Source organism: Schistocerca cancellata, chromosome 9, assembly GCF_023864275.1.
Source record: "Schistocerca cancellata isolate TAMUIC-IGC-003103 chromosome 9, iqSchCanc2.1, whole genome shotgun sequence".
NCBI lineage: Eukaryota > Metazoa > Arthropoda > Insecta > Orthoptera > Acrididae > Schistocerca > Schistocerca cancellata.
This window is the reverse complement of record NC_064634.1, coordinates 395,391,471-395,403,559: the sequence shown is the minus strand read 5'-3', so window position 1 is coordinate 395,403,559 and position 12,089 is coordinate 395,391,471. Positions and strand designations below refer to the sequence as shown.

The window sequence follows — 12,089 nt, the reverse complement described above, 5'->3', positions numbered from 1 at the left end:
AACGTTCAGCGGCACCGTTTGACTGAGGCGAAAACGGCGCGGATGTCAGATGTTTAATACCATTGGCCGTGCAGAATGACTGAAATTCTGCGGACATGAATTGTGGGCCATTGTCGGAAACAATAGTCTGTGGAAGACCTTCAATGCAAAAGATAGCAGACAACGCTTGGATGGTGGCAGATGACGTCGTGGAAGACATCCGGACAACAAAAGGAAAATTACTGAAGGAATTGACAACAACCAACCATCGAGCATTCCGGAATGGACCAGCAAAATCTATGTGTAAGCGTTGCCAAGGGGAAGTGGCTTTCGGCCATGCAAAGAATTTCCGCGGTGGCGCGGATCGTTGTTCGGCACACGCCATGCAAGAAGAACACATATTCGTAATCGCAGCATCGATTCCGAACCAAGTACAGTGCTGACGAGCAAGTTGTTTCGTACGCACTATACCCCAATGTCCGTGGTGGAGAAGCTTTAAGACAGAGGACTGTAACGAACGTGGGACCACGACCCTAGACTGATCATCATCAGAACGCAACAACAAAACACCACGTCGTACAAAAAGTCTCTCCTTGTGAGCAAAAAATCTGCGAACCAACGGATCATCGATCCGCGACTTCGACAAGGGCCATTGCGTAGCAACAAAACGCAAAACGGTAGCAAGGACAGGGTCTGCAGCTGTGGCTGTAGCTACACGACGAAAATCAATCGGAAACGATTCGACCACGTCATCGGTTTCCGCATCAATGAACATGCAAGCAAGTTCGGAAGAATCGAATGCTTTATCCTCGGCAACAGGCAAACGGGACAACGCATCTGCGTTTCCGTGCTTAGCAGTGGACCGGTACAAGATATCGTAGCGGTACTGCGAGAGGAAAAGAGACCAGCGAATGAATTTCTGCGCTGTACGTGGAGGTACAGGCTTGTTCGGATGAAAAAGCGATGTCAAAGGTTTGTGGTCTGTAATGATGGTAAAGTGACGACCATACAAGAAATCGTGAAACTTTGTAACACCAAACACGAGAGCCAAAGCTTCCTTCTCTATCTGGGAATAATTTCTTTGCGCTGACGAGAGCAATTTGGACGCAAAGGGAATAGGGCGATCATGCGAACCATCTTTGTGCGCAAGCACAGCACCGATCCCGAAATCCGAGGCATCTACCATCAACAAAAGGGGTTTCTGGGGATCGAATGGCGTAAGGCAAGTATTTGAAAGCAACGCCGATTTCAATTGGCGAAAGGCGCGTTCGCATTCCGTCGACCAGACGAACGGAACACCTTCACGGCGTAAGCGATGAAGCGGAGCTGAAATGGAAGAGGCATGAGGAAGAAATTTATGATAATAGTTAATTTTTCCCAACACACTCTGTAGCTGCTCCAAAGTCTGCGGTGCAGGCAAGTCCTGTATGGCACTGAGGTGCTCTGGACTCGGATGGATGCCTTGGGCATTTATGACATGTCCCAGATACGGCAAGTCACGAGCAAAAAACACACATTTGTCCTTCCGCAAGCGAAGACCATTCTGTCGCAAGACCTGAAATAGTGTTCTGAGATTTTGTAAATGTTCTGCTTCTGTCTTTCCTGAGATCACTATATCGTCCAGATAGTTAGCTGCAGTAGGGACCGACGCACAAATAGTTTGTAAATATTGCTGAAACAATGCAGGGGCGGATGCACACCCGAATGGCAGTCTTTTGAATCTGTATAGTCCAAGATGCGTGTTAACCACCAATACACGCTGGGAGTCTTCGTCCACCGGTATTTGCAAGTACGCATCTGCTAGGTCCAACTTTGAAAAATATTTTCCAGGGCACAGTTTGTCAAAAAGATCTTCCGGGCGGGGCAAAGGAAAAGTAGCAGTCACTAGTTGTGGATTCACTGTTGCTTTGAAGTCCACGCAAAGTCTCAATTTTCCGGAAGGTTTTTGCAAAATTACTAAGGGTGAGGCCCAGAGAGAAGCCTGCACACGTTCAATTACACCTTGAGATTCTAAATCGTTTAATGTTCTTGCGACCTCATCACGCACTGCGTGGGGAACATTGCGCGCTCTGAAAAATTTCGGTTGCGCGTTGACTTTGAGTTCCAAACGTGCTTCATAGTTCTTAGCGCAACCAAGGCCCGGTGCAAAAATGTCTGCAAATTCCTCACATAGTCGAGAACCACTGGCTGAAGGCACAGTCTGGTTCACTGATAGGACCTGATTCACTATTGACAAGTTAAACAATTGAAATAAATCTAAACCAAACAAGTTCACTGCAGCAGAAGAACGAAGAACGTAAAACGACACAAGTTTTGTTTGTCCCTTGTATGTTGCAAGAAGGCTGCACTGTCCTAACACAGGGATATGCTGTCCTGAATAACTAGTGAGCTGAACTTTTGCGGCACGCAACGGCGGGGCGCCCAGTTGTTTGTACGTGGCGTGATTGAGCAATGAAACTGCAGCTCCGGTATCGAGCTGGAATGGTATCACTTGTCCGGCAAAGTCCAAATCTACAAAAAGTTTATTGTCCTGCTGACGACAAGAGCGACTGTTTTGTGCAACTTGAACAGACACTGGTACAGAATCACGTGCGACGTGACGGGATGGCCGTCGACGTCGACGCACACTTTTTGTGGGACAAACACAGTCACTGTGAGAGAGAGGAACACTGGGCGGAGTGGCATTAACTACATGAATGTCCATGGGCGAATGTTCCCGAGCCTGAGTGTCCTTGGTTCGATTCCGGCGCGAAGCAAAGGGCCTGGAATAGTTGGTAGTGTCCGATTGAAGCTTTTTCTGGCAAACACTTTGAACATGTCCTGTCTTATTGCAGAAAAAGCAAATAGCTTGGCGTGACGGGCAATGTTCACGCGAATGTCTAGTTGCACACCGCGGGCATGATTTCCGCACTGCCTTTGTGTGCTGGCGCGGCACAGCTGGTTTAGAGCGCGGCGGCAGCTGCGTCGAAGTGCGCAAGGGCAGGTTACCGGGCCGCACAGCGCGTCCAGCGGGCCGGTTAATGTTACACACTGCTGGCGAAGTTTCAAAAGATGCCTGAGCAAAGTCAAGTGTGTCTTGCCTATCCAATATGTCTATCACTTGTTGAAGGGAGGGATTGACTAGTTTCAAAATCTGTTCCCTTATGCGAACATCAGAAACGTTCTGTGCTATTGCATCACGCACCATAGTATCTGAATAAGGAAGGCCACAGTCGCATTCAAATGCGCAATCCCTAGTAAAGCCTTGCAAAGTTGCAACCCACTCCCGATTAGTTTGACCGGCCGTACGTTTTGTACGAAAGAACGTATACCTTTTTGCAACCACATTAACTGTTTCTTTGAAATAGGCATCTAAAGCCGACACAATTTCGTCGTATGACAGAGTTGCTACGTCGCGTCGGGGAAACAATTTCACAATCACACGGTACGTTTGCACGCCGACACAAGACAATAAGTGAGGCTGCCGCTCGTTACCTTGAATTCTGTAGGCGGCGAGATGGAATCCAAACTGGCGTGACCATTCCGTCCATGTTTCGTCGTCGGCGTTAAAGTTGCGAAACGGCGGTGCAACTGCGTGCTGTGGCTGCGGTAACGATGAAGCGGCGGCGGCCGCATCGTTTTGCAGCGCACGTTGACCCTGGACGAGCTGTCCCAGGGCATCCAATAACGCCTGCGTCTGCTGATTCTGCAAGCGATAAAATTCGGACAGTACATCTGGAGATTGTGGCGAAGCCATGACACAAGCAATTCAGAGCAAAGCAAGGAAAAAAAGAACAATCCGTTAATCCTCGTCGCCAATCTGTTGTGGCGTAGCAATACAGCCACGCCACTTTGAGGTAGCCGAAAGGCACGCGTACACACACGCCGGCTGGCGTGAGTTCTGGAACAGGATACTTAATTAATGCTATAAGAAAAGTATGCAGCTCCTTGAATACTTAACTTTAATGCATCCTTGTGGTACATCGCTATTGACGATACAAATGAGACTATCTCCAGATACGGTTAATTACAATCACTGTAAGGCTAATGGCGCCTTGCTAGGTCGTAGCTATGGACTTAGCTGAAGGCTATTCTAACTGTCTCTCGGCAAATGAGAGGAAGGCTTCGTCAGTGTAGTCGCTAGCAATGTCGTCGTACAACTGGGGCGAGTGCTAGTCCGTCTTTTTAGACCTGCCATGTGGTGGCGCTAGGTCTGCAAGTACTGACAGTGGCGACACGCGGGTCCAACATGTACTAATGGACCGCGGCCGATTTAAGCTACCACCTAGCAAGTGTGGTGTCTGGCGGTGACACCACATAATATGTCTGGCCCCGGATAGAAAAGTTCATGAACGTGCTTCACAATGTAAAAATCTGTCTCACGAATGTTCTGAACATTGCTGTTTGTGCTGTCAGTGAAATTTGGAAAAAATAGAGGAACTTGCACAGCTATTTTAGGAAGGACCACATTATTTGCCATTTTCTTCTGATGACCCTTCTGAAATGTCAAATGTGTATCTATATTGTACAGATGACTGTAATATGATGCTGTTGTAGTGCATATTGTGTTTTGTTATGAATAAATATGGAATGAAAACCAAGGAGAAGATAGAACCAGATGCCAGATCATAGCCTACTAATAGTTTGTTACAGAACCTTCATGCCTTGTTCACAGTGCTACAGACCACTGGTTTGAAATGTAACTTGGACAAATCACAACCTTTTTAGCCGTCTGCCTCTGTTTTGAAGTCTTGCATGCTGGCATCAACCCTTTACTACATTAGCATGTCAATGTCCGCCCCTGGTAGCTGAGTGGTCAGAGTGACGGAATGGCATGCCTAACGGCCCAGGTTCAATTCCCGGCTGGGCCGGAGATTCTCTCCACTCAGAGACTGGGTGTTGTGTTGTCCTTATCATCATCATTTCATCCCCATCTAAACACAAGTTGCCGAAGTGGCGTCAACTTGAAAGACTTGCACCAGGCGACCAGTCTACCCGATGGGAGGCCCTAGCCACACGGCATTTCCATTTCCATCAGCATGTCAATGCCATTACGACTTTGCCACACCCTATGAATGTCAAAGAGTTGCAAGCCTTTCTCAAAAAGATTGTGTACTACCATAAATTTCTTATTGATGAGTCACAATGGCCTGCCACTTCATGCTCTCTTACATAAAGATGTTTCTTTCCACTATTTGCCCACCAGCGAGTTTACTTCTACCCTATTAAGGTCCAAATTACACTTGGTACCTTGGTTGGTCACTTTCCAAACAGGCCAACATCTTGTTTTGGCCAAAGTTACTCCCCAGAATGGCCTTGGGGCCGTTCCAGTGCACAAATATGTTGACAGATCCAAATGTTCCACTGCATACACTTCCAAATCAGGCACAACATCACTATTCACAGACAGAGAGAACCCTCAATACTGTGTACATGGTCCAAAAATTTCATGTTTTCTTACATGTTTCTACGTTTTATTTGATTACCGATCATAAATGTTTGGTTTCTCTTTTCAATCCTATGACATCTTTACCGGACAAAGTGGGCCTCCATGCAATAACTATGAGATTCATTTTCTACCCACAGCACAAAAGGCTAATGTAGATGCTCTTTCTCAACTGCTGATTGTTCCCAATCCAACATTTTATCAGGATGAACCGTTGTGTTTTCACTTAGATATTGAAGCTGTCACAGCCGATTTGTCTGACAAGATTTGCCTGTTAAACCACTGGGCTGTGCATGGATCCTACGCTCAATTATTACGTTCTCGATCACCAGCTCTCAGTTCTTGTGAACATGGATGGACAATGAACCACATTGGGAAATTTTGAGAAAGCATCAACTACTACAAGCCAAAAGGAGTTAACGAACAGACCTGCAAAATCAGCATAAATACACTCCCAGGGGCACTGTGGGACAGGACATAGTGAAAGATAGGCCGTTGGCACTGCTTGACAGGTGATGCTCTGTGGGCTGCGTGTCTTAACATGCATGATCTGGCTGTCAATACCTAGCCAAACTACGTGGTGGCAGGCCAGCAATTTTGTATGAGAAACACCCCAATGGTCCAGCTGCAGAGGGCTCATGATGTCCCACCACAGTGCACGACATGGCAAAGCCACAATGCCATTGACATGCTGATGTAAAGGGTTGATGGCTACTGAAGAGACAACACTCAGGGTTGTGATATCCTCTGCACTGTGGCAGGACATCATCCACAGCGGTTATAGATACGGTCCTCTCAAGGATTTTTTCAAATGACCTAATAGTGATCAGAAAGAATGGATTAAATACAGTTGGTGGTGGAGTATTTATTGCTGTCAGAAGTAGTTTACCTTGTAGTGAAATTGAAGTAGATAGTTCTTGCAAAATAGTATGGGTAGAGGTAGCCTACTAATCATAAATAACACAGTGAGGACCACGTAGTTCAATGCCAGTATCTGATAATTGTCTGTCATCAACAGTGTGACATATCATCATGCCATGGGACACTGTAAGTGCATTTGACGTTTAACTCAAGGTAATGTACAGTGAAAAGAAACAGAACTCAGCATATCTCTTCCCTTTACCACGCAAAGTTTTGTAATGGAAATTTCTTCCAATGGCTGGATTTGAACTGAAGAGTCTTGGATTGAGTGCCAAGACACTAGTATACATTGGCATGCTTGGATGTAGATGTGGGTGGGATGTAGATGAAATGTCCATGTTTTCCCATTGAGTTCATGATATTGTGTCATTGGTTAGAGGGAGGAGACAATTCATTGCTTTACCACCAGAAAAAAGAAAAAGACAGAAAAATAAACACTGCAATTAGTTATGAATTTAGGTCCTTCAGAAACTGAGATCTGGATGTGAGACTTGACCCAATTTGCACTTTTCTCATGACGTCCTGAAAGTCATGGACCTTGAGAGTCAGGTAGATGCAGTGTTTAAATCAGTACCACATCTATGCTTAATATTGGAGGCATGATCTTACAATGTATCAAGTGAAATTTGTAGGCTTATGAAGAAAACTTATAAATAGTTCAAATTATGCAATTGTGGGTAGCAACAAGATGATACTTAACTGACTCATATGTACTTATTTAATGACTTTGAATAGATTCCAAATGAGATAGTGGTAATAAATCTGGAGAAAATGTGCTAAGTCTGAGTGGAGATAGTGTTGTTGATTACAACATTTTGTTTTGTACATTGTAGTAACACCTATTGGGGATGGATCATTATTAACTCAATCTGTATGAGATATGGTGAAGACAACATTTACACATATACTGGTGACGATGAACTGTGTAACCTACCAGTCCTCATCACCCGAATTCTTGTGAAATAAATTTCATTCATTACTAGGCTCAAAACTGACTACTTCCAAGATGAAAACTACTCCATGATCATGTGTGTTTGACCTCACATTTAGATGAAGATGAAGCCAGTGATGAGGTTTTCAATGTTTTTGTTAGAAAATCTATCTCCACCAAAGATAAAATTCTAAATAAGACACCGATTCAGTGCAAGATATTTAGATTGCTAGAATTTTACCATCTTATAGGCAAAAAGAAAAAAGAAAAAGTCATGAAATCACTTTACCAAAGGAAATAACTAACTACTAACAGATATGTGTCCCTTGGTCTCTCAGAAGTTAGTGTTGGAAATTTTTTACTTTTATGCATTTTTAATTTTTTTATCTTATTACCTGTGTGTATGAGAGGCAGTAGGTACAGGTATTTAAATTTTAGCTAACAGTCATTAGAATTGTATATCTTCTCTGTAAATCAGCATGGGGAAAAGAGGGGAAAAATGATAAAAAGGACAACAGAGAAGGAACTCCCTGCTGAGAATGGTCTACAAATGAAAAGTGCTATATAAGGCAAAACACACAAGAACTTCAGAGAAAGTTAATTTATTAGTGGTCTTGTTTATCACATAGTACACTAGAATTTTATAAGAAGAATTTTCAGCAACAATATGGACAAAACTTTTAATAAAAGACTAATAAAATGTTTTGTACAGTGTCCTCTACCATGGTGCTGAAACATGGACAATGAGGAGGAAAGATAGAACAAGGGTGGAGACTTTTGAGATACAGACGTGGTGGAGGATGGAAAGTAGTAGTTGGATGGATAGAGTGTAAAGATCCTAAGAAGAATTACTGAATGTAATAAAAGAAGGAAAAGAGGAGTGTATGGAAGGAAAGAGGAGGCAAGGGAGAAAGAGATGTGCTGGGTGACTACACATGCAATAACATTAAGAGGGAATCATTGGATCACAGGAAATGAAATTGGAAAGGATCTGTGAACATAGTAGAAAACTGTTGATGGTAATGATGATGATGATTAGGAAGATGAGCAGGTAATAACCATTGAAACATTTATAAGAGGTATTGCATTTAGTAATGAATTCATGCTCAGCCGGTGCAATCAATTGCATACTGCTCACAATAAACGTAAGATCTGGGCTCAAGTCTTGACCCAATGCACACACTTTTCTCATATGACATCCTGAAAGCCACGTATCAAAGCAATCATACAGAACTCAATATGACACCTAAAGTTACTATCAAAAGTACAATTGTATTGTGTTTTGAATGAAATTTAGGCCTGAGTAGAGGATTTCTTGATGGGGAGGACGTAACTGGATGGAGAGACATAGACAGATGTGAAAGTGCTCCAGGGATATGTTCATTTTATATATTAATGATTTTTCCCAACAATATAAACAGTAACCTCAGACTTTTTGCAGATGATGCAGTTATCTATAATGAAGTACTGCCTGAAGAAAGCCGCACAATAAAATTGAGTCAGCTCTTGATAATATGTAAAAGTGATGCAAAGATTGGCAACTTGCCTTAAATGTTCAGAAATGTGCATAATTGATCACTCCAAACAAGAAAAAGGATAAAAAAGTATCCTATAATTACAATATCAGTGAGTCACACTTGGAATTGGTCAATTTATTCAACGACTTGGGAGCAATAATTTGTAGGAATATCAAATGGAATGATCATGTAAGATATAGATAAAGCAAGGGGCAGACAGAGAAAGGAGATTACTTACAAAACACACTTGCAACCAATCCCATACCAAATAGGACTAACAGGGGATATTGAATGTGTACAAAGAAGCGCAGCATGGATGGACATTGGGTTGTTTGGCCCATGCGAGTCTGTCAAGAGATGCTGAACAAACTGAACTGGCAGATGCTTGAAGAGAAGCACAAACTATCCTGAAAAATAGTCGATAAAAATTAAAAGACAGTTTTGCTCACATACACACATTTATTTAAAACTGATGACCAGTTTCAATCTGTTTAAAACCATCATCAGATCATAGTACAAAGGTAGCAGGTGGAGATGAATCAGATCAAGAACCCTTGTGTGTGGCATGGACCTCAACTGCTCTTGTGCACATAGGGTTCCTGCTCCATATCACCATCTCATTAAAGAGGATTTAGTCCACCACTCACAGATTCAAGTCTGTGCCATGTTTGCAGAGTATATAATCATGAAATTGTGTATCAAATTAATGTGATGAAAGTTTCACAGTATGAAATCAGTATTACGAAAAAGAAACTGTAAAAAAGAAACTGTTTTGCACAGAAATGTTATTATTCAGTAATAGAATTTTTAGATAGTGATAGGTCTGTTTTATCTGGAAAATCCTGGCTCTTAATGTTGATAAATGTATGTTAAGAATCGTTAAGATTTTTGAAGATGTACTTAGTGTCTGTTAATTATGTGACTCGATTTTGAATGAATAATGTAAACTGGTTGAAACTGCAATTTATTGCATGGTCTGATTATCTCCTATACACCAAGTTTGTGATTTAAAGGTGTGTTCTCTGCCACTGTATAACTGTGTGTTGTCTGCCCCACACAAATTACTACCCACATAGTTCTGTGTGTATGTCCATCTCTGAGTGCTCACCTAGAATTTGATGTCCTAAGCTAATCTAATATGTTCTAGTTTTTGTTTATGTGCCTATCTGCTGCACTGTGCCTCCACTATTCAATTTGTTGTTTTGTTCACTCATTACATACTGTTTGTATTCCACTCAATATTTTACTGTTGTATTATGTCAGTGATTAAAATTAGTTATAATTATATAACAAAGTGCTCATTCTGAGTCAAATTTCACTTCTGTTATATGTTACATTTCTCCTTGAGAACATGACTTACAAATGTGCAAGTGAACTCAACAAATGTTTAAGTAGGTAATGTTCTGAATGGATGAAAACAGAGATTGATGAGAAAGACTACCACTGACAGTTATGATGAAATAATGAGCAGCACATGTGCATAACGTGAATGAATTGGAATATTACTGTCTTGTTATCAGCTTATTAGTTGTTTTCAGAAATACACACACATTTCTGCTGCTGCTAATATTTTAGCTTTATTTTGCACTTAAACTATAGAAAGTAGTGCATACCCTATCTCTCATACTGTACCTTAAGAACTAGTGTGATATTGGTATTTGTTCATTATCATTTGGATTTTATTGGCCATCTGTACTTTCTGTCATAAATGAATTTGTGATTGAATTATTTTCCCCGCTACTTAGTTTACAAATTTGCTTTGCCTATTGAGCAATATGTCTTTCACTCATAGAAATAAAGGCTCATTATTTCCTTGAATATGTCAATGTTGTGCTTCAGTAAATAAGACAGATGGGCAACTGCAGCTAATAATTAAAACATTGTGATAATTATAAAATACATTCCGAAACTAAAGAGGTGATTTTTTCCCCCTACAGGAGGAGCTACTGTCTGATCCACAACAACGATTTGCACGAATTATTTGGTTGTACTACTTTTGTATGGACCACACTACACTTTTCAGTTGTCTAAGGCAGCTCCACGCGCAAGCAGCTCTCGTACCACCACGTGGAGCAGCTCTCTGCCACTTAGTGCGAGAATTGTGTGGGAAACCTCGTACACTCAAACAGATTGCACGTGTGGCTGTTTATACTGCACTCGGTCGCCGTCCTGGAACTCATGTTAACAAGCTGCCACTGCCCGTCACACTTCGTGAATACATTCTCAACTTTGAGCCATAAATTGGTGTTCTTTGTAGCTCCTGGAATTTTGTAGTCTGCTGTGAATTCTGGTTTCTTCCAAGTAAAGTTATGTATGATATTGAAATGGCTGTTTAATTACAACATTCTGTACTAATATAATGAAACAAACAATTAGTACATAGTGAAGTGATATGTTTGATGTACAAATTCTGAAGACATATTTGTAATATTGTGCTGTTGGAAATGAGAGTGTGTATAGGCTACTGTGCTAAAAGCTTTGTGTGAGAGCATTTTGTGCAACCAGTCAGTGACTGACTTTGTCTGCTCAACTCTCCAGGCAGTTGTTAGACATGGGCATAAAGGAAAGAGCAGTTTCAAAACAATTATTGGGTGACATGGTTTACTTAGTGGTGCTCACTTGGTTTTTCCATTCTATTTTTTTACCATGTGCTTGTAATATTAATCCATATGAGCTTTATTTCTTGTTTCCTGTTGTACCACACTCTTGGAATATCATGGAACATCAACTTTCAGATAGAATCTCTCTCTCTCTCTCTCTCTCTCTCTCTCTCTCTCTCTCTCTCTCTCTCTCTCTGTGTGTGTGTGTGTGTGTGTGTGTGTGTGTGTGTGTGTGTGTGGTGTGTGTGGTGTGTGTGTGTGTGTGTGGTGTGTGTGTGTGCGCGCGCGCGCGCGCGCGCGCGCACACGCGCACATGTGTACGTAAGGGACCCGTTGTAACTACACTAATATTGACAGGTCAGCACCTTGTTTTTTTCTTTCTAATAGAAACCATATGCCCATTATCCTTATATGTTTTAGTGTGGTTTCTTTCAGAAATTTTTAGTTGTAGTTATGTTTCTGCTCCTGCAGTTAGTTCTTTATGCTTACATATTTCAGAGAAAAATTTTCTATTATTCTACTCTCAGGCTCAGGAATTGCAGAAATTTTTGACATTTATTGTTTTAAAAGTCTCTTTCTATTGAAATTAATCATCAACTTTGTATCATTTCCTTCCAGTACTTTATAATTTCATGCAAACTGATTTATCCATTGTGATCACTCCTGAAATGCTCCTGGAGATCTGCTTGGTTTTGGAGGCATTAATTAATTTACTC

General features: G+C 41.8%; 1 protein-coding gene across 2 annotated transcripts in view; it reads left to right on the top strand.

Moving 5' to 3' along the window:
• LOC126100834 (ankyrin-1) overlaps nt 1-11,411 on the top strand; it is a 135,012-nt gene extending 123,601 nt beyond the window's left edge. For both annotated transcript variants that reach the window (XM_049911488.1, XM_049911487.1), the window contains exon 10: nt 10,711-11,411. In XM_049911488.1, coding sequence (XP_049767445.1) covers nt 10,711-11,013 — 303 coding nt within the window. In that variant the 3' untranslated portion in view covers nt 11,014-11,411. The remainder of the gene's footprint in view (nt 1-10,710) is intronic.
• The last annotated feature ends 678 nt before the right edge of the window (nt 11,412-12,089 follow it).